Source organism: Bombina bombina, chromosome 8 (genome assembly GCF_027579735.1).
Source record: "Bombina bombina isolate aBomBom1 chromosome 8, aBomBom1.pri, whole genome shotgun sequence".
Classification (NCBI taxonomy): Eukaryota; Metazoa; Chordata; class Amphibia; order Anura; family Bombinatoridae; genus Bombina; species Bombina bombina.
The window spans coordinates 266,960,979-266,984,010 of NC_069506.1; the positions used below are offsets into that span (position 1 = coordinate 266,960,979).

The 23,032-nt window shown below is 38.5% G+C and overlaps 1 protein-coding gene across 1 annotated transcript in view; it reads right to left on the reverse strand.

The window, feature by feature from the left end:
• KMT2A (lysine methyltransferase 2A) overlaps positions 1–23,032 on the reverse strand; it is a 555,423-nt gene that overhangs the window by 152,217 nt on the left and 380,174 nt on the right. The window contains exon 15 of the mRNA XM_053691137.1: positions 22,201–22,385. Coding sequence (XP_053547112.1) covers positions 22,201–22,385 — 185 coding nt within the window. The remainder of the gene's footprint in view (positions 1–22,200; positions 22,386–23,032) is intronic.

Consider the following 23,032-nt stretch of genomic DNA (forward strand, 5'->3'; position numbering starts at 1 on the left):
TGTTTTAAACTAGTTCAGCAATGTTTATGCTTATTTTTGTCCATACTAATAGTTTATGTTCACTCAGTTGAGATTCACAGCAATTTTTCTTTTTTTTTTTCTCTTCATGGAAATGTTCCCTAATTGTATACTTCTCTAGCTCAATAAGTTATATCAGATGTTACTATACCAAATGCTAAAATCCCCAACAGTTTAGAGGTTTTTACCCCAAATTTCAAAATATTCACCAAGAGGTTAGTGGTTAAGGTGTGAGGGTGGGCCGTGCGGTCTGCGGCCGGGACGGCATGGCTCATTCTCTACATATTTTATTTACACAACAGACCTCCCTGTATAACAGCTATTTATGAATATCTACAGAAAGAAAAAAGAGAGGAAAGGGGAATAAAAAGAGGGGGATGAGGAGAAAAAGAGAAAGAATAAGGAAAAAGAGAAAGGGAAAGCAGAGGAAGAAAGAGGAAAAGAAAAAAAAGGGTAAAAAAGGGGGGAGCCCTGAGAGTTATTATAAGGAATACCTACATGTCCTATCAATAAGTCGTTTTTTAAGTCAGATCCACTGATAATACTTGAGAAACTATATAATCTATCCATAGATAGATAACTGGATCTTAGCTTACCACTACTACTGATTCTTCAGCTCCCTTCATAGCCACTAAATAGCAATAGTATCTGAATATCTATTCTCCTAGTAAATGTGTTTTATTGGCGTTGCAGCCTTAGCTTCATTAAGTTCTTTAGATTGCTAATTTGTTAACATGAATGATAAGTTTTATAAGCAAGTTCTATGTTTATACCCAATGACCCCTTGATAGCCCCTAACCTTACTTTAAATCCTCCACAGTTTGGGTCTATCCCCAGTATATATACATACAAGAATAATCAATTTAGCTTTTCAGCTGCACTAACATCCTAGCCCTCTAAGTAATTCACCATTAAATAATGACAGTGTTAGGCTATTTATAATGCTTATATTAATGTATTGTTGAAGTTGCAGCCTTAGCAAGCATTCACTATATCTTTTTACAAAGGTCCAAGAGTGACCTTTACATCAATATTTTTCCTCCCCTAGGTTATCAAAATTGTAATGAGTCCACGAGTGGCTCTATGTGGATTTGGAGGAATCTTTAAATTGTAAAATGAGGTTTCATTATCAAATATTTACTATACTTTTAGAGTACTTCATGTTCCAGATACCCTAGTACATAAGGTATATGAATGATGGTTTTGAGTATTTTGTATTTTTACTGCAATCATACCTAAATATGCCTGTACCCAAACTTAACAACTGTTTGTTTTCACTTATTGTACTCACTAAAAACCTTAATTAAAAATAATAAAAAAAATAAAATAAAAAATAAATAAAAATAATAACAAAGGGCAGTTTCCAGGTACAGTAAACTCTCAGCTAACTGGCACCCATGGGGATTGGTAGATTCCGGATAAGTGTAGTTTCTGGTTGCATGAGAGTTACTATTAAAATTAGGCCTAACTAGTTCTATAACCCATACTATACTATGAACGCTGTATTTACTTGATATTAATATTAAAATACAGTAAATTAAAGTAAATTAATACAAATAAAGACAAACTTTACTTAATGTAATACTGTTTTATTATGAATTTTTATTTAAAATGCTTTTACAGTAAATAAAATAAAATTAAGACAAATAAAAAAAAAAAAGTGCTTTTGCTCCTCACATAGAACATAATGTACTTTTTATTATTATTACCGGGGTCAAAATTTCAAGCCCTAAATGTTACTCGCCACTTCTGATCCCACTCACTACACGCCCACACCACACCCAATAATCCCCCATTCTTAGCATATGTTTAGCCAATGTGAAACACCTTATTGTGCAGTCATTTTTTAATATTGTTTTGGTTTTATACCATAAATAAAAAAAATGCTACATACAGTAACAAATTAACAATAATAGGTGCATAGTTTGCAACATCAACTAGGGTTCTGGGTAAGACAGCAGCTGGACAGAAAAATGAAGTTGTTGAACTGAGAGAAAGCAGAGAGTGTTAATATTAAAGTGAAGGTAACGTTTGACATTATGGAAGATAACCTAGCATTTATCTATATGTCACTAATCTAGTCGCTAAGTTTTTTTTCTGCTTACTTCAATATTTTACAAACAAAATTATATGTCAAAATCCCTACCGCTTATCTCATGACTCCTCCCAAGCACTACTTCTGTCTTTTTATCTTGCTGACTACTTCAGCTGTCCCGCCCGCTCTCTGTTTCTGAAATGCGCGTTCACACTACAGTATCTAACTGCGCATGCGCTAATCGCCGAGGCTGCAAACCACTGCACAGGTCACCGGGAAACACTAATTCAAACTGCGCTTCTAAAGGTAACATAGAATTGAAGGAATACTCTCTGTGTCCAAGCACTCCGTAGCAAGCAGATGATGTATGAAAGGATGCTTACTTGGAAGTAACACGCATGCGCAAAATGGGAGCGCGCTTTATCATCATCAAGCAGTAAAGTACTTAAAGAGAGCATGCGTAGAGGCTAAAGGGGTGGATGACGCGGAGGGCTGGCCGCCTAACGGCCGAGATTTCAATTGGAGCATAAAAACACATGATCGATAGCGAAAAAAAAATGTTATATGCGGGTTGTATTAGTGGATGGTAAGAAGAGCCATTCTAAAGCCGATAACTTTATCTATAGGTAACAATATTAAAAATGATGAATTAAACTTATATTTATTTTGCATCCCTAATGCTATGCTTGATAGAAGTAGAGGTAACTTTACCTTCACTTTAATGTGAGGTCATAGAAGACCTGCAAACATTGTTTTATAATTAGCATCTGTCTTTCTTCACTACCTCCTCTCTTCAATCTCACTTTTTACCCCCTCCTTTCTTTCTCAGGCCATATCTTCTCTTGACATTCTCTCTCCTCTCTCTCATATCTCTTCACTTTGAGATGGTAACATTATAAATCCTATATATATATATATAAAAAAACTCTTAAATATACTTTCATTATTTCATTATTTATTTTGTCCCCTTTTTCTGAAATTCCATTTTGAAATTGTGAGTATTTCAGTTCATGATAGAAATGGAAGTGTTCCATACATCCATTGGCTGCACACTCTAGTGATCTATTTATAACTGTCCCCTATTAGCCACAGCAAAGAAAGTAACCTAAGTTACAACATTGCAGCTCCCATTGTTTTATAGACAATAAAACTTTTACTTATTTGCCACTGTTTAAACAACTAATGAAACTTTAAAAAATATATCTACATGTTATTCTTAGACTAATCTTTTCTTTGAATGCATCATTCTATCTAGCATTTATTTAGTGTTTAATGTCCCTTTAACGCTATCTTTTTCTACACTTTCACTTTTCCTCTCCAATCTCTATCTGCCCGTTTACCCTTTCAGAAGTAACCGTCTAAGCACTAATGGGGTCTCTATAACCCTAGAGGAATAACATATCCTAGCACTTTCATGGATTTATAATATCCCTTCAAATAACATTTGTAAACATTCACTAGTAGAAATTTTGAGCCCTGTTAATTTTATAATATTTCTAGCCAATCTCCTGAAAGCATTTCCTATATCCTTCTGGAATCCCTCTCATTTGTCTGCTTCTTTGCATAATATATATCAATATGTAGGTTCTCTCTTTATTAAAACTAAGGCATAAAACATTATACAAATAGTTTTTGTTTCACAAGGAAATTGATAAAAAAATAAAAAAAATACTGCAGTCTTACATGTAGTTTAATCTTGTTGCTGAAAACACACCAAGTTAAATGCTGTCTGAAGAATAAATTCCAGGGAGAAATATTTCTAATATAGTCCCAAATTAGGTTATGTCGTTGCCTGTACAACCAAAAGGTAGGTATCTTGATGAAGAGACATTTTCACAGTGCTGAGAACAAATACTTTAGTCATCAAGGTAACACATATTATCATGTAAGAATATAAGACTGCTCGAGCATCTTTCCAAACTTAATCTGAAGATTTTCACTCAGTGTCTACAGAGATATTTTCTACAGAGACATAGATTATGACAGTAGATAAGACCCAAAAGGCCATTGCAGTCTGCCCCAATGTCCGTTTGTATTTGTGTATTTTTGCCTTGGTAACTTCTGAACAGATTGTGCTTATACCATTTATGTGCATAACCCATTTATGAAAGTAATGTTGACAGAAAACTGTGATTGGTGGATGCTTGTTTAAAAGCATATTTAAATAATTGGTGTATATCTAGTGACATGACCTCTGATTATTGCTTGTGTTAGTGCGAAACGCGTCAGCTTCCAGGTATTTATTTTTAAACTGTTGTCTGTGAAGAGCTATAGTAGAGATCCTAATAAAGAAGCAGTTGGCTGCCAAAATTTAAATCAGCATCTTATCTTTTTTGATTAGATGAAGAAGTGTGGCTCCTGAGAGGCCTGGAATTCAGACCCATGCTGAGAGATCTTTGTCTGCTTTAGAAGAGGTGATTGTTTTCAGAATTACCTTGAACAGTTCATTGACTTTACCAAGTCATTGCGCTTATATATAATAAATCAAAAAATAGTCTACTTAGTCCTTTTCATATAAAAAAATGTTAAATTGCTTACCTGTTACTCTTTCATGAGCATGAAAGAAACATTGTATTGTCTCCCTTTAAGACGTTACAGATCAACCAGAACAACTGGTATTATTATGTATTATTAATATTATTACTATTATTATCATTTTTTTTAGAGCAGCAACAGATTCCGCAGCACCAGCTAGTATTCAGTAGCAGTGGATCAACACTAAAATTAACCGTTTGTTCGACTGGCTTTGAAATATGTTAATGACTGCCCCTCCCCTGAAAAAAACATAATTTATGTAAGAACTTACCTGATAAATTCATTTCTTTCATATTGACAAGAGTCCATGAGCTAGTGACGTATGGGATATACAATCCTACCATGAGGGGCAAAGTTTCCCAAACCTCAAAATGCCTATAAATACACCCCTCAACACACCCACAATTCAGTTTAACGAATAGCCAAGAAGTGGGGTGATAAAGAAAGGAGTAAAAGGCATCAACAAAGGAATTTGGAAATAATTGTGCTTCATACAAAAAAATCATAACCACCATAAAAAAGGGTGGGCCTCATGGACTCTTGCCAATATGAAAGAAACAAATTTATCAGGTAAGTTCTTATATAAATTATGTTTTCTTTCATGTAATTGGCAAGAGTCCATGAGCTAGTGACGTATGGGATAGCAATACCCAAGATGTGGAACTCCACGCAAGAGTCACTAGAGAGGGAGGGACAAAAACATAATTTATGTAAGAACTTACCTGATAAATTCATTTCTTTCATATTAGCAAGAGTCCATGAGCTAGTGACGTATGGGATATACATTAATACCAGGAGGGGCAAAGTTTCCCAAACCTCAAAATGCCTATAAATACACCCCTCACCACACCCACAAATCAGTTTAACGAATAGCCAAGAAGTGGGGTGATAAGAAAAAAGTGCGAAAGCATAAAAAATAAGGAATTGGAAATAATTGTGCTTTATACAAAAAAATCATAACCACCACAAAAAAACATAATTTATGCTTACCTGATAAATTCCTTTCTCCTGTAGTGTGATCAGTCCACGGGTCATCATTACTTCTGGGATATTGCTCCTCCCCAACAGGAAGTGCAAGAGGATTCACCCAGCAGAGCTGCCATATAGCTCCTCCCCTCTACGTCACCTCCAGTCATTCGACCAAGGACCAACGAGAAAGGAGAAGCCAAAGGGTGTAGTGGTGACTGGAGTATAATTTTAAAAAATATTTACCTGCCGTAAAAAACAGGGCGGGCCGTGGACTGATCACACTACAGGAGAAAGGAATTTATCAGGTAAGCATAAATTATGTTTTCTCCTGTTAAGTGTGATCAGTCCACGGGTCATCATTACTTCTGGGATACCAATACCAAAGCAAAAGTACACGGATGACGGGAGGGACAGGCAGGCTCTTTATACAGAAGGAACCACTGCCTGAAGAACCTTTCTCCCAAAAATAGCCTCCGAAGAAGCAAAAGTGTCAAATTTGTAAAATTTGGAAAAAGTATGAAGCGAAGACCAAGTTGCAGCCTTGCAAATCTGTTCAACAGAGGCCTCATTCTTAAAGGCCCAAGTGGAAACCACAGCTCTAGTGGAATGAGCTGTAATTCTTTCAGGAGGCTGCTGTCCAGCAGTCTCATAAGCTAAACGTATTATGCTACGAAGCCAAAAAGAGAGAGAGGTAGCAGAAGCTTTTTGACCTCTCCTCTGACCAGAGTAAACGACAAACAGGGAAGACGTTTGTCGAAAATCTTTAGTTGCCTGTAAATAAAATTTTAGGGCACGAACTACATCCAGATTGTGCAGAAGTCGTTCCTTCCTTGAAGAAGGATTTGGACACAAGGATGGAACAACAATCTCTTGATTGATATTCCTGTTAGTGACTACCTTAGGTAAAAACCCAGGTTTAGTACGCAGAACTACCTTATCCGAGTGAAAAATCAAATAAGGAGAATCACAATGTAAGGCTGATAACTCAGAGACTCTTCGAGCCGAGGAAATAGCCATTAAAAATAGAACTTTCCAAGATAACAACTTTATATCAATGGAATGAAGGGGTTCAAACGGAACGCCCTGTAAGACGTTAAGAACAAGGTTTAAACTCCATGGCGGAGCAACAGTTTTAAACACAGGCTTAATCCTGGCCAAAGCCTGACAAAAAGCCTTAACGTCTGGAACTTCTGACAGACGTATGTGCAACAGAATGAACAGAGCTTAGATCTGTCCCTTTAAGGAACTAGCGGATAAACCCTTTTCTAAACCTTCTTGTAGAAAAGACAATATCCTAGGAATCCTAACCTTACTCCAAGAGTAACCTTTGGATTCGCACCATGCAGGCACTATTAGAATCACTGATGCTCTCTCCTGTTTGATTCTGGCAATCAATCGAGGAAGCATCGGGAAGGGTGGAAACACATAAACCATCCTGAAGGTCCAAGGTGCTGTCAAGGCATCTATCAGGACCGCTCCCGGATCCCTGGATCTGGACCCGTAACGAGGAAGCTTGGCGTTCTGTCGAGACGCCATGAGATCTATCTCTGGTTTGCCCCAATGACGAAGTATTTGGGCAAAGACCTCCGGATGAAGTTCCCACTCCCCCGGATGAAAAGTCTGACGACTTAAAAAATCCGCCTCCCAGTTCTCCACTCCCGGGATGTGGATTGCTGACAGGTGGCAAGAGTGAGACTCTGCCCAGCGAATTATCTTTGATACTTCCATCATTGCTAGGGAGCTTCTTGTCCCTCCCTGATGGTTGATGTAGGCTACAGTCGTGATGTTGTCCGACTGAAACCTGATGAACCCCCGAGTTGTCAACTGGGGCCAAGCCAGAAGGGCATTGAGAACTGCTCTCAATTCCAGAATGTTTATTGGTAGGAGACTCTCCTCCTGATTCCATTGTCCCTGAGCCTTCAGAGAATTCCAGACGGCGCCCCAACCTAGTAGGCTGGCGTCTGTTGTTACAATTGTCCAGTCTGGCCTGCTGAATGGCATCCCCCTGGACAGATGTGGCCGAGAAAGCCACCATAAAAGATAATTTCTGGTCTCTTGATCCAGATTCAGAGAAGGGGACAAGTCTGAGTAATCCCCATTCCACTGACTTAGCATGCACAATTGCAGCGGTCTGAGGTGTAGGCGTGCAAAGGGTACTATGTCCATTGCCGCTACCATTAAGCCGATTACCTCCATGCATTGAATGGAATGAAGGACACGGCATGCACTTTGAAGTTTCGTTAACCTGTCTTCTGTCAGGTAAATTTTCATTTCTACAGAATCTATAAGAGTCCCCAGGAAGGGAACTCTTGTGAGTGGAAAGAGAGAACTCTTCTTTTCGTTCACCTTCCATCCATGCGACCTTAGAAATGCCAGTACTAACTCTGTATGAAAGCTTGAAGCTTGTATCAGAATGTCGTCTAGGTACGGAGCTACCGAAATTCCTCGCGGTCTTAGTACCGCCAGAAGAGCACCCAGAACCTTTGTGAAGATTCTTGGAGCCGTAGCCAATCCGAATGGAAGAGCTACAAACTGGTAATGCCTGTCTAGAAAGGCAAACCTTAGATACCGGTAATGATCTTTGTGGATAGGTATGTGTAGGTAAGCATCTTTTAAATCCACTGTGGTCATGTACTGACCCTTTTGGATCATGGGTAAAATTGTCCGAATAGTCTCCATTTTGAACGATGGAACTCTTAGGAATTTGTTTAGGATCTTTAAATCCAGGATTGGCCTGAAAGTTCCCTCTTTTTTGGGAACCACAAACAGATTTGAGTAAAACCCTTGTCCCTGTTCCGACCGTGGAACTGGATGGATTACTCCCATTAATAAAAGCTCTTGTACGCAGCGTAGAAACGCCTCTTTCTTTATTTTGGTTTGTTGACAACCTTGACAGATGAAATCTCTGTCTTGGGGGAGAGTATTTGAAGTCCAGATGGTATCCCTGAGATATTATCTCTAGCGCCCAGGGATCCTGGACATCTCTTGCCCAAGCCTGGGCGAAGAGAGAAAGTCTGCCCCCCACTAGATCCGTTCCCGGATCGGGGGCCCTCAATTCATGCTGTTTTAGGGGCAGCAGCAGGTTTCCTGGCCTGCTTGCCCTTGTTCCAGGACTGGTTAGGTCTCCAGCCTTGTCTGTAGCGAGCAACAGATCCTTCTTGTTTTGGAGCAGAGGAAGTTGATGCTGCTCCTGCTTTGAAATTCCGAAAGGAACGAAAATTAGATTGTCTAGCCTTAGGTTTGGCTCTGTCTTGAGGCAGGGCATGGCCTTTACCTCCTGTAATGTCAGCGATAATTTCTTTCAATCCGGGCCCGAATAAGGTCTGCCCTTTGAAAGGTATATTAAGTAATTTAGACTTAGAAGTAAAGTCAGCTGACCAGGATTTTAGCCACAGTACTCTGCGTGCCTGAATGGCGAATCCGGAATTCTTAGCCGTAAGCTTAGTTAAATGTACTACGGCATCTGAAATAAATGAGTTAGCTAACTTAAGAGCTTTAAGCTTGTGTGTAATCTCATCTAATGGAGCTGATTCAAGTGTCTCTTCCAGAGACTCAAACCAAAATGCTGCTGCAGCCGTGACAGGCGCAATGCATGCAAGGGGTTGCAATATAAAACCTTGTTGAACAAACATTTTCTTAAGGTAACCCTCTAACTTTTTATCCATTGGATCTGAAAAGGCACAGCTATCCTCCACCGGGATAGTGGTACGCTTAGCTAAAGTAGAAACTGCTCCCTCCACCTTAGGGACCGTTTGCCATAAGTCCCGTGTGGTGGTGTCTATTGGAAACATCTTTCTAAATATCGGAGGGGGTGAGAACGGCACACCGGGTCTATCCCACTCCTTAGTAACAATTTCAGTAAGTCTCTTAGGTATAGGAAAAACGTCAGTACTCGACGGTACCGCAAAATATTTATCCAACCTACACATTTTCTCTGGTATTGCAACTGTGTTACAATCATTCAGAGCCGCTAACACCTCCCCTAGTAATACACAGAGGTTTTCCAGCTTAAATTTAAAATTTGAAATATCTGAATCCAATCTGTTTGGATCAGAACCGTCAGCCGCAGAATGAAGCTCTCCGTCCTCATGTTCTGCAAGTTGTGACGCAGTATCTGACATGGCCCTAACATTATCAGCGCACTCTGTTCTCATCCCAGAGTGATCACGCTTACCTCTTAGTTCTGGTAATTTAGCCAAAACTTCAGTCATAACAGTAGCCATATCCTGTGATTTGTAATGGCCGCCCAGATGTACTCGGCGCCACAATATCACGCACCTCCCGAGCGGGAGATGCAGGTACTGACACGTGAGGCGAGTTAGTCGGCATAACTCTCCCCTCGTTGTTTGGTGAAATGTGTTCAATTTGTACAGATTGACTCTTATTTAAAGTAGCATCAATGCAGTTAGTACATAAATTTCTATTGGGCTCCACTTTGGCATTAGCACATATAGCACAGATGTCTTTCTCTGAATCAGACATGTTTAACACACTAGCAAATAAACTAGCAACTTGGAAATACTTTTCAAGTAATTTATTATAATAAGAAAACGTACTGTGCCTATAAGAAGCACAGAAAGAGTTATGACAGTTGAAAGTTAATAAACTGAAAGGTTATAGCATCAAATCTTTGTAAAAAACACAATTTTAGCAAAGGCTTGTTCCCATTAGCAAAGGATAACTAACCCTGATAGCAGAAAAAAAAGTTACAGAAATAAACGTTTTTTATCACAGTCAACTACAATCTCACAGCTCTGCTGTGAGTGATTACCTCCCTCAAAACAAGTTTTGAAGACCCCTGAGTTCTGTAGAGATGAACCGGATCATGCAGGAAGTACAGTGAGCTTCTGACTGAATTTTTTGATGCGTAGCAAAAGCGCCAAAAACGGCCCCTCCCCCTCACACACAACAGTGAGAGAGATCAGTAAACTGTCATAAATTAAATAAAACAACTGCCAAGTGGAAAAAAATAGTGCCCAAAATATTTTATTCACCCAGTACCTCAGAAATGAAACGATTTTACATGCCAGCAAAAAACGTTTAACATAAATTAAGTGTTATTAAAAAGCCTGTTGCTAGTCCCTGCAAATTAGGCTAAAGTCTTATGCACACAGTATAATTCCAGTGAAGTGCCATTCCCCAGAATACTGAAGTGTAAAATATACATACATGACAGCCTGATACCAGTTGCTGCTACTGCATTTAAGGCTGAGTTTACATTATATCGGTATGGCAGAATTTTCTCATCAATTCCATTGTCAGAAAATAATAAGCTGCTACATACCTCTTTGCAGATTAATCTGCCCGCTGTCCCCTGATCTGAAGTTTACCTCTCCTCAGATGGCCGAGAAACAGCAATATGATCTTAACTACGCCGGCTAAAATCATAGTAAAAACTCAGGTAGATTCTACTTCAAATTCTACCAGAGAAGGAATAACACACTCCGGTGCTATTATAAAATAACAAACTTTTGATTGAAGGTATAAAACTAAGTATAATCACCATAGTCCTCTCACACATCCTATCTAGTCGTTGGGTGCAAGAGAATGACTGGAGGTGACGTAGAGGGGAGGAGCTATATGGCAGCTCTGCTGGGTGAATCCTCTTGCACTTCCTGTTGGGGAGGAGCAATATCCCAGAAGTAATGATGACCCGTGGACTGATCACACTTAACAGGAGAAAAGGGGTGGGCCTCATGGACTCTTGCTAATATGAAAGAAATGAATTTATCAGGTAAGTTCTTACATAAATTATGTTTTCTTTCATGTAATTAGCAAGAGTCCATGAGCTAGTGACGTATGGGATAATGACTACCCAAGATGTGGATCTTTCCACGCAAGAGTCACTAGAGAGGGAGGGATAAAATAAAGACAGCCAATTCCTGCTGAAAACAATTCACACCCAAAATAAAGTTTAAATGAAAACATAAGCAGAAGATTCAAACTGAAACAGCTGCCTGAAGTACTTTTCTACCAAAAACTGCTTCAGAAGAAGAAAACACATCAAAATGGTAGAATTTAGTAAAAGTATGCAAAGAGGACCAAGTTGCTGCTTTGCAAATCTGATCAACCGAAGCTTCATTCCTAAACGCCCAGGAAGTAGAAACTGACCTAGTAGAATGAGCTGTAATCCTTTGAGGCAGAGTTTTACCCGACTCGACATAAGCATGATGAATTAAAGATTTCAACCAAGATGCCAAAGAAATGGCAGAGGCCTTCTGACCTTTCCTAGAACCGGAAAAGATAACAAATAGACTAGAAGTCTTTCGGAAAGTCTTAGTAGCTTCAACATAATATTTCAAAGCTCTAACCACATCCAAAGAATGCAATGATTTCTCCTTAGAATTCTTAGGAGTAGGACATAATGAAGGAACCACAATCTCTCTACTAATGTTGTTGGAATTCACAACCTTAGGTAAAAATTCAAAAGAAGTTCGCAACACCGCCTTATCCTGATGAAAAATCAAAAAAGGAGACTCACAAGAAAGAGCAGATAATTCAGAAACTCTTCTGGCAGAGGAGATGGCCAAAAGGAACAAAACTTTCCAAGAAAGTAATTTAATGTCCAATGAATGCATAGGTTCAAACGGAGGAGCTTGAAGAGCCCCCAGAACCAAATTCAAACTCCAAGGAGGAGAAATTGACTTAATAACAGGTTTTATACGCACCAAAGCTTGTACAAAACAATGAATATCAGGAAGATTAGCAATCTTTCTGTGAAAAAGAACAGAAAGAGCAGAGATTTGTCCTTTCAAGGAACTTGCAGACAAACCTTTATCCAAACCATCCTGAAGAAACTGTAAAATTCTTGGAATTCTAAAAGAATGCCAGGAAAAATGATGAAAAAGACACCAAGAAATATAAGTCTTCCAGACTCTATAATATATCTCCCTAGATACAGATTTACGAGCCTGTAACATAGTATTAATCACAGAGTCAGAGAAACCTCTTTGACTAAGAATCAAGCGTTCAATCTCCATACCTTTAAATTTAAGGATTTGAGATCCTGATGGAAAAAAGGACCTTGAGACAGAAGGTCTGGTCTTAACGGAAGAGTCCACGGTTGGCAAGAAGCCATCCGGACAAGATCCGCATACCAAAACCTGTGAGGCCATGCTGGAGCTACCAGCAGAACAAACGAGCATTCCTTCAGAATTTTGGAGATCACTCTTGGAAGAAGAACTAGAGGCGGAAAGATATAGGCAGGATGATACTTCCAAGGAAGTGACAATGCATCCACTGCTTCCGCTTGAGGATCCCTGGATCTGGACAGATACCTGGGAAGTTTCTTGTTTAGATGAGAGGCCATCAGATCTATTTCTGGAAGCCCCCACATTTGAACAATCTGAAGAAATACCTCTGGGTGAAGAGACCATTCGCCCGGGTGCAACGTTTGGCGACTGAGATCATCCGCTTCCCAATTGTCTATACCTGGGATATGAACCGCAGAAACTAGACAGGAGCTGGATTCCGCCCAAACCAGAATTCGAGATACTTCTTTCATAGCTAGAGGACTGTGAGTCCCTCCTTGATGATTGATGTATGCTACAGTTGTGACATTGTCTGTCTGAAAACAAATGAACGATTCTCTCTTCAGAAGAGGCCAAGACTGAAGAGCTCTGAAAATTGCACGGAGTTCCAAAATATTGATCGGTAATCTCACCTCCTGAGATTCCCAAACCCCTTGTGCCGTCAGAGACCCCCACACAGCTCCCCAACCTGTAAGACTTGCATCTGTTGAAATTACAGTCCAGGTCGGAAGAACAAAAGAAGCCCCCTGAATTAAACGATGGTGATCTGTCCACCACGTCAGAGAGTGTCGTACAATCGGTTTTAAAGATATCAATTTAGATATCTTTGTGTAATCCCTGCACCATTGGTTCAGCATACAGAGCTGAAGAGGTCGCATGTGAAAACGAGCAAAGGGGATTGCGTCCGATGCAGCAGTCATAAGACCTAGAATTTCCATGCATAAGGCTACCGAAGGGAATGATTGTGACTGAAGGTTTCGACAAGCTGATATCAATTTTAGACGTCTCTTGTCTGTCAAAGATAGAGTCATGGACACTGAATCTATCTGGAAACCCAAAAAGGTTACCCTTGTCTGAGGAATCAATGAACTTTTTAGTAAATTGATCCTCCAACCATGATCTTGAAGAAACAACACGTCGATTTGTATGAGATTCTGCTAAATGTAAAGACTGAGCAAGTACCAAGATATCGTCCAAATAAGGAAATACCACAATACCCTGTTCTCTGATTACAGACAGAAGGGCACCGAGAACCTTTGTAAAAATTCTTGGAGCTGTTGCTAGACCAAACGGTAGAGCCACAAACTGGTAATGCTTGTCTAGGAAAGAGAATCTCAGAAACTGAAAGTGATCTGGATTAATCGGAATATGCAGATATGCATCCTGTAAATCTATTGTAGACATATAATGCACTTGCTGAACAAAAGGCAGGATAGTCCTTACAGTTACAATTTTGAATGCTGGTATCCTTACATAACGATTCAATATCTTTAAATCCAGAACTTGTCTGAAGAAATTCTCCTTCTTTGGTACAATGAAGAGATTTGAATAAAACCCCAGCCCCCGTTCCAGAACTGGAACTGGCATAATTACTCCAGCCAACTCTAGATCTGAAACACATTTCAGAAATGCTTGAGCCTTCGCTGGATTTACTGGGACACGGGAAAGAAAAAATCTCTTTGCAGGAGGTCTTATTTTGAAGCCAATTCTGTACCCTTTTGAAACAATGTTCTGAATCCAAAGATTATGAACGGATTTGATCCAAATTTCTTTGAAAAAACGTAATCTGCCCCCTACCAGCTGAGCTGGAATGAGGGCCGCACCTTCATGTGGACTTAGAAGCTGGCTTTGATTTTCTAGAAGGCTTGGATTTATTCCAGACTGGAGATGGTTTCCAAACTGATACCGCTCCAGAGGATGAAGGATCAGGTTTCTGTTCCTTGTTGTGACGAAAGGAACAAAAACGATTATTAGACCTGAATTTACCTTTAGATTTTTTATCCTGTGGTAAAAAAGTTCCTTTCCCTCCAGTAACAGTTGAAAAAAGAGAATCCAACTGAGAACCAAATAATTTATTACCCTGGAAAGAAAGGGAAAGCAGAGTAGACTTAGAAGACATATCAGCATTGCAAGTTTTAAGCCATAAAGCTCTTCTAGCTAAAATAGCTAGAGACATATACCTGACATCAACCCTAATGATATCAAAGATGGCATCACAAATAAAATTATTAGCATGTTGAAGAAGAATAATAATGCTATGAGAATTATGATCTGTTACTTGTTGCGCTAAAGCTTCCAACCAAAAAGTTGAAGCTGCAGCAACATCCGCCAAAGATATAGCAGGTCTAAGAAGATTACCTGAACACAAATAGGCTTTTCTTAGAAATGATTCAATTTTCCTATCTAAAGGATCCTTAAAGGAAGTACCATCTGCCGTAGGAATCGTAGTACGCTTAGCAAGAGTAGAGACAGCCCCATCAACCTTAGGGATTTTGTCCCAAAACTCTAATCTGTCAGATGGCACAGGATATAATTGCTTAAAACGTTTAGGAGTAGTAAATGAATTACCCAAATTATTCCATTCCCTGGAAATTACTTCAGAAATAGCACTAGGAACAGGAAAAACTTCTGGAATAACTACAGGAGATTTAAAAACCTTATCTAAACGTTTAGATTTAGTATCAAGAGGACCAGAATCCTCAATTTCTAAAGCAATTAGAACTTCTTTAAGTAAAGAACGAATAAATTCCATTTTAAATAAATATGAAGATTTATCAGCATCAACCTCTGAGACAGAATCCTCTGAACCAGAAGAACCATTATCAGAATCAGAATGATGATGTTCATTTAAAAATTCATCTGAACAATGAGAAGTTTTAAAAGATTTTTTATGTTTACTAGAAGGAGGAATAACAGACAAAGCCTTCTTAATGGATTCAGAAACAAAATCTCTTATGTTATCAGGAACACTCTGAGTATTAGATGTTGACGGAACAGCAACAGGTAATGGAACTTTACTAAAGGAAATTTTATCTGCATTAACAAGTTTGTCATGACATTCAATACAAACAACAGCTGGAGGAACAGATACCAAAAGTTTACAGCAGATACACTTAGCTTTGGTAGCTCCAGCACCAGGCAGCGATTTTCCTGAAGTATCTTCTGACTCAGTTGCAACATGGGACATCTTGCAATATGTAATAGAAAAAACAACATATAAAGCAAAATAGATCAAATTCCTTAAATGACAGTTTCAGGAATGGGAAAAAATGCCAGTGAACAAGCTTCTAGCAACCAGAAGCAATAAATAATGAGACTTAAATAATGTGGAGACAAAAGTGACGCCCATATTATTTTAGCGCCAAATAAGACGCCCACATTATTTGGCGCCAAAAATGACGCCACATCCAGAACGCCGACACTTTTGACGCAAAAAAAACGTCAAAAAATGACGCAACTTCCGGCGACACGTATGACGCCGGAAACAGAAAAAAATTTTGCGCCAAAAAAGTCCGCGCCAAGAATGACGCAATAAAATGAAGCATTTTCAGCCCCCGCGAGCCTAACAGCCCACAGGGAAAAAGTCAAATTTTTAAGGTAAGAAAAAATGATTGATTCAAATGCATTATCCCAAATATGAAACTGACTGTCTGAAAATAAGGAATGTTGAACATCCTGAGTCAAGGCAAATAAATGTTTGAATACATATATTTAGAACTTTATTAAAAAAGTGCCCAACCATAGCTTAGAGTGTCACAGAAAATAAGACTTACTTACCCCAGGACACTCATCTACATGTTGTAGAAAGCCAAACCAGTACTGAAACGAAAATCAGCAGAGGTAATGGTATATATATATAAGAGTATATCGTCGATCTGAAAAGGGAGGTAAGAGATGAATCTCTACGACCGATAACAGAGAACCTATGAAATAGACCCTGTAGAAGGAGATCATTGCATTCAAATAGGCAATACTCTCCTCACATCCCTCTGACATTCACTGCACGCTGAGAGGAAAACCGGGCTCCAACCTGCTGCGGAGCGCATATCAACGTAGAATCTAGCACAAACTTACTTCACCACCTCCATAGGAGGCAAAGTTTGTAAAACTGATTTGTGGGTGTGGTGAGGGGTGTATTTATAGGCATTTTGAGGTTTGGGAAACTTTGCCCCTCCTGGTAGGAATGTATATCCCATACGTCACTAGCTCATGGACTCTTGCTAATTACATGAAAGAAATAAAAACAGCAATTTCGCTGAAAAAAATAAATCCACAACCCAAAATATAAGTTTATTCTCAAAAAAATAAAAATAAAAACTTAAATCATAGAAGAATCAAACTGAAACAGCTGCCTGAAGAACTTTCCTACCATAAACTGCTTCCGAAGAAGCAAACACATCAAAATGGTAGAATTTAGTAAATGTATGCAAAGAAGACCAAGATGCTGCTTTGTAAATCTGATCAACTGTAGCTTCATTCTTAAAAGCCCAAGAAGTGGAAACTGATCTATTAGAATGAGCTGTAATTCTCTGAGGCGGGGCTTTACCCGACTCCAAATAAGCTTGATGAATCAAAAGCTTTAACCACGATGCCAAAGAAACGGCATAAGCCTTCTGACCTTTCCTGGAACCAGAAAAGAAAACAAATAGACTAGAAGTATTCCTGAAATCTTTAGTGGCTTCAACATAATATTTCAGAGCTCTCACCACATTCAAAGAATATAAAGATCTCTCCAAAGAATTCTTAGGATTAGGACACAAAGAAGGGACAACAATTTCTCTATTAATGTTGTTAGAATTCACAACCTTAGGTAAGATTTTAAAAGAAGTCCGCAAAACTGCCTTATCCTGATGAAAAATCAGAAAAGGAGATTCACAAGAGAGAGCGGATAATTCAGAAACTCTTCTAGTAGAAGAGATGGCCAAAAGGAACAACACTTTCCAGTAAAGTAGTTTAATGTCCAATGAATGCATAATAACAAATGGAGGAGCCTGCAAAGCCTTCAAAACAAAATTAAGACTCCAAGGAGGAGAGATTGATTTAATGACAGGCTGAATCCAATGATTTTGGACCGAACTGATCCAAACATCTTTGAAGAATTTTAATCTGTCCCCTACCAGCTGAGCTGGAATGAGGGCCGCACCTTCATGCGGACTTGGGGGCTGGCTTTGATCTCTTAAAAGGCTTGGATTTATTCCAATTTGAGGAAGGCTTCCAATTGGAAACAGATTCCTTTGGGGAAGGATTAGATTTCTGTTCCTTATTATGTTGAAAGGAACGAAAACGGTTAGAAGCTTTAGATTTACCTTTAGGTTTTTTATCCTGAGGCAAAAAAACTCCCTTCCCCCCAGTGACAGTTGAAATTATTGAATCCAACTGAGAACCAAATAATGTATTACCTTGGAAAGAAAGATAAAGCAATCTGGATTTAGAAGTCATATCAGCATTCCAAGATTTGAGCCACAAAGCTCTTCTAGCTAAAATAGCTAAAGACATATATCTAACATCAATTTTGATATCAAAAATGGCATCACAAATGAAATTATTAGCATGTTGAATCAACTTAACAATGCTAGACAAATCATGATCTGATACTTGTTGCGCTAAAGTTTCAAACCAAAAAGTTGAAGCAGCTGCAACATCAGCCAAAGAAATTGCAGGACTAAGAAGATGACCTGAATATAAATAAGCCTTCCTTAGATAAGATTCAAGTTTCCTATCTAAAGGATCTTTAAAAGAAGTACTATCTTCCGTAGGAATAGTAGTACGTTTAGCAAGAGTAGAAATAGCCCCATCAACTTTGGGGATCTTTTCCCAAAAACTCCGATCTAACTTCTGGCAAAGGATACAATTTTTTAAACCTTGAAGAAGGAATAAAAGAAGAATCATATCAGAAATAGCATCAGGAACTGGAAAAACCTCTGGAATAACCACAGGAGGTTTATAAACAGAATTTAAACGTTTACTAGTTTTAATATCAAGAGGACTAGTTTCCTCCATATCCAATGTAAGCAACACTTCTTTTAACAAAGAACGAATATACTCCAATTTAAATAAATAAGAGGATTTATCAGTGTCAATATCTGAGGCAGGATCTTCTGAATAAGATATATCCTCATCAGAGAAGGATAATTCAGTATGTTGATGGTCATTTGAAAATTCATCAACCTTATGAGAAGTCTTAAAAGACCTTTTACGTTTATTAAAAGGTGGAATGGCAGACAAAGCCTTCTGAATAGAATCAGAAATACATTCTTTTAAATTTACAGGTATATCTTGTGCATTAGATGTTGAGGGAACAGCAACAGGTAATGAACTACTACTGATGGATACATTATCTGCATGTAAAAGTTTATCATGACAACTATATAAAGTTTACAACAAATGCACTTAGCTTTGGTAGAACTGTTATCAGGCAGCAGGGATCCAGCAGTGAATTCTGAGACAGGAACAGATTGAGACATCTTGCAAATGTAAGAGAAAAAAACAACATATAAAGCAAAATTATCAATTTCCTTATATGGCAGTTTCAGGAAAAAAATGCAAACAGAATAGCCCTCTGACATAGAAAAAGGTAAGAGGCAAATAGGAATGGGGTCTAAAATAATGAAAATATTTTGTGCCAAGTGTGACGCACAACAAACAGAAAAAAAAATTTTGGCGCCAAAAATGTCCGGAAACGACACACTCGCGTCATAGATGACGCAACCTTGTGAATGATGAATTTGCGTCAACGAACGTAACTTTGCGTCAAAAATGACGCAATAAACTTTAGCATTTTGCGCCCTCGCGAGCCTAATTCTGCCGGCGATTTAGAAAAATGACAGTCAATTGAAAAAAGACTACACCCCAGGTAAGAAATAAATTTCTAAAAAGTGCATTTCCCAGATATGAAACTGACAGTCTGCAAAAGGAAATATACTGAAACCTGAATCATGGCAAATATAAGTACAATACATATATTTAAAACTTTATATAAATACATAAAGTGCCAAACCATAGCTGAGAGTGTCTTAAGTAATGAAAACATACTTACCTGAAGACACCCATCCACATATAGCAGATAGCCAAACCAGTACTGAAACAGTTATCAGTATAGGTAATGGAATATGAGAGTATATTGTCGATCTGAAAAGGGAGGTAAGAAGATGAAACTCTACGACCGATAACAGAGAACTTATGAAATAGATCCCCGTGAGGAAAACCATTGCATTCAATAGGTGATCCTCCCTTCACATCCCTCTGACATTCACTGTACTCTGAGAGGAAAACGGGCTTCAAAAATGCTGAGAAGCACATATCAACGTAGAAATCTTAGCACAAACTTACTTCACCACCTCCATAGGAGGCAAAGTTTGTAAAACTGAATTGTGGGTGTGGTGAGGGGTGTATTTATAGGCATTTTGAGGTTTGGGAAACTTTGCCCCTCCTGGTAGGATTGTATATCCCATACGTCACTAGCTCATGGACTCTTGCCAATTACATGAAAGAAAAGAGCTGAATGCCCTTTTAAGGCCAATTCCCATACAAATGGCCCTTTAGGGGCAATGGGTAGTTTAGGATTTTTTAGTGTTAGGTTTTTTTATTTTGGGAGGTTTTACTGTTAGAGGGGGGACTTAGTATTTTTTAAGGTAAAAAGCTGTTTAATTTAGGGCAATGCCCTACAAAAGGCTCTTTTAAGGGCTATTTGTAGTTTAGATTAGGGGGTGTTTTTATTTGGGGGGGCTTTTATATTTCATAGGGATTAGGTTTAATTTTTTTCTTTTTGATAATTTGGTTTATTATTTTATGTAATGTTAGACTTATTTTTTGTAATTTTAGATTAATTTAAATTTAGTTTTTTTTATTTTGAAAGTAGGTTTTTATTTTAATTGTAACTTAGTATTTTTTAATTTAGGTAATTGGGGTTAATTTAGGGGGTGTTAGGTTAGGGGGCTTAGTAATTTAATTAGGTTAAAGGGGTTTGACGGTTTAGGGGTTAATAGTTTTATTAGGTTAATTGCCATGTGTGTGAATTGCGTATTAGGGGTTAATAGTTTTATTAGGTAAATTGCGATGTGGGGGTTTGGTGGTTTAGGGGTTAATAAGTGAATTAGTTACTTTGAGATGTGGGGGGTTGGCGGTTTAGAGGTTAATACATTTATTAGGTACATCGCGATGTGGGGCGAATGGCGGATTAGAGGTTAATAGTTTAATTAGGTATATTGCTTTGTTGTGGGGGTTTGTCGGTTTAGGGTTAATACTTTTATTATTAGTTGTGATATGGGGGTGATCTATAGATGGATAGAGGTTTTTATGTGCTGGGTTTATTTTTGAGAGGCGTGTTAGACTTTTGCGGGAGATTTAACTTTTTTTTTTCTTAGGCGCCGGCAGTTTCTAAAGTGCCGTAAGTCACTGCCGACTCCAGGAAATGTGTATTTACCACATTTCTGAACATCGCTAGTTTATCCGACTTATGGATGAACTGCCAGCAGGGTTTATTGGATTCCCCGATGTGCAAAGTGAAATTACGGGTGGCGTGGGTTTCAGCAGTTACGCGGAAGCTTGCGCAGCGTATGTGATCTCGCCCAATATTCACAATGTAGTTCCCTATCAGCATGGACTAAGTAATTTAAGGAAAAAGTGGTGAGGGAAAAATAGGGTCTGTAGATGAGAATTATAGGGCTTGTGTGCGTGTGTACAAGTCCAGCTGGACTATTTTCTTGTCTCCAATAAAGTTTTTGAATTTAAATGTTGCTGTCTGAGACAATTTTAATATACTGATTTGATTATTTTTGTTAATGGGTTTTGCTTACAAGTTTTCTTAGAGACAGGCAGTCTCTCTCTCTGTTTTGCAAACTCTGTTGCATCATTTATACATACATGAACTAAGTAATTGCTGCCAGCAAAACCCATCCAGGCAGCTATCCCATTTTAGAAAATAATAATTCTTCTGAGTATGGCCAGAGCTTCAGAACTTGCTGCTACTCAAAAGGTAAGAACTAAGAAACTGGAAAGCAAGGGAACAGGAATGGGAAGGCTTAAAGGGATACTAAACCCAATTTTATTATTTAATGATTCAGACAGAGTATGTAATTTTAAGCAACTTTCTAATTTACTCCTACTATCAATTATTATTCGTTCTCTTGCTATCTTTATTTAAAAAGCAGAAATTAAAAGCTTAGGAGCCAGCCCATTTTAGGTTCAACACCCAGGATAGCACTTGCTTATTGGTGGCTACATTTAGCAAACCAATAAGCTAGCATAACCCAGGTCCCGATCCAAAATTGGGCCGGCTCTTAAACTTTATATTCCTGCTTTTTAAATAAAGATAGCAAGAGACCAAAGAAAAATTGATAATAGGAGTAAATTAGAAAGTTGCTTAAAATTTCATGCTCTATCTGAATCGTTAAAGAAAACATTTGGGTTTAGTATCCCTTTAACTGAACACTTTTTAACAGTTTCTGCTTTCTCAAAGCCGATAACTGAGCTATAACCCAAATGTAAAAATTCTATTTCTTTTTGCAGTTATAATAGAATGTGAAAGAAATATATCAATAAAAATGGTCACTTTTAAGAACACGCAATATGCACTTTTGACCAGTAAAAACACACACAACAGACTTTTCTTACCTGACGGTAGCGCAGTAGGTGGCTCGAGGTTCGAGAGTTCAGCAGAGCTGTCAGTACGTACTTTAAAGAAGCCTGAAGTTCACTGGTCAGTGCCAACCTCCACTCTGCAGGGTGCTGGTCTGTGCATTTTACACATGTGTATGCCACACTTTCTGGTAGATTGGATAATATTTCATACATCTCATCTAGAAAAGAAAAGTACAAGATATGTTATTCAAAAAAACATAATTTATGCTTACCAGATAAATTCCTTTTCTTTTTGGCAGGGTCAGCAACTTCATTCCTTACGGTTTGGAAATACAACACCTGGCCACTAGGAGGAGGCAAAGACACCCCAGCCAAAAGCTTAAATATCCCTCCCACTTCCCCTATACCCCAGTCATTCTGCCGAGGCAACAAGGAAAAGTAGGAGAAACATCAGGGTATAAATGTGTCAGAAGAAATAATAAAGGGATTCACCCAAAAATAAATAACAGCGGGGTCGTGGACTCTCCCTGCCAGGAAGCAAAGGAATTTATCTGGTAAACATAAATTATGTTTTCCTTTCACAAGGCAGAGAGAGTCCCCGACTTCATTCCTTACTGTTGGAAAAACTATACCCAAGCTCCAGAGGACATTGAATGAATAACGGGAGGGAATAAAAAAGAGGCGGACCCTAGTCTGAGGGCAGCACAGCCTGCAAAACGTTTTTCCCAAAAGCTGCTCAGCCGAAGCAAACACATCAAACTTGTAAAATTTAGAAAAAGTGTGTAAGGAGGACAAGGTAGCTGCCTTACGAATCTGATCCATAAAGGCTGCATTCTTAAAAGCCCAGGAGGAAGCCACTGCTCTA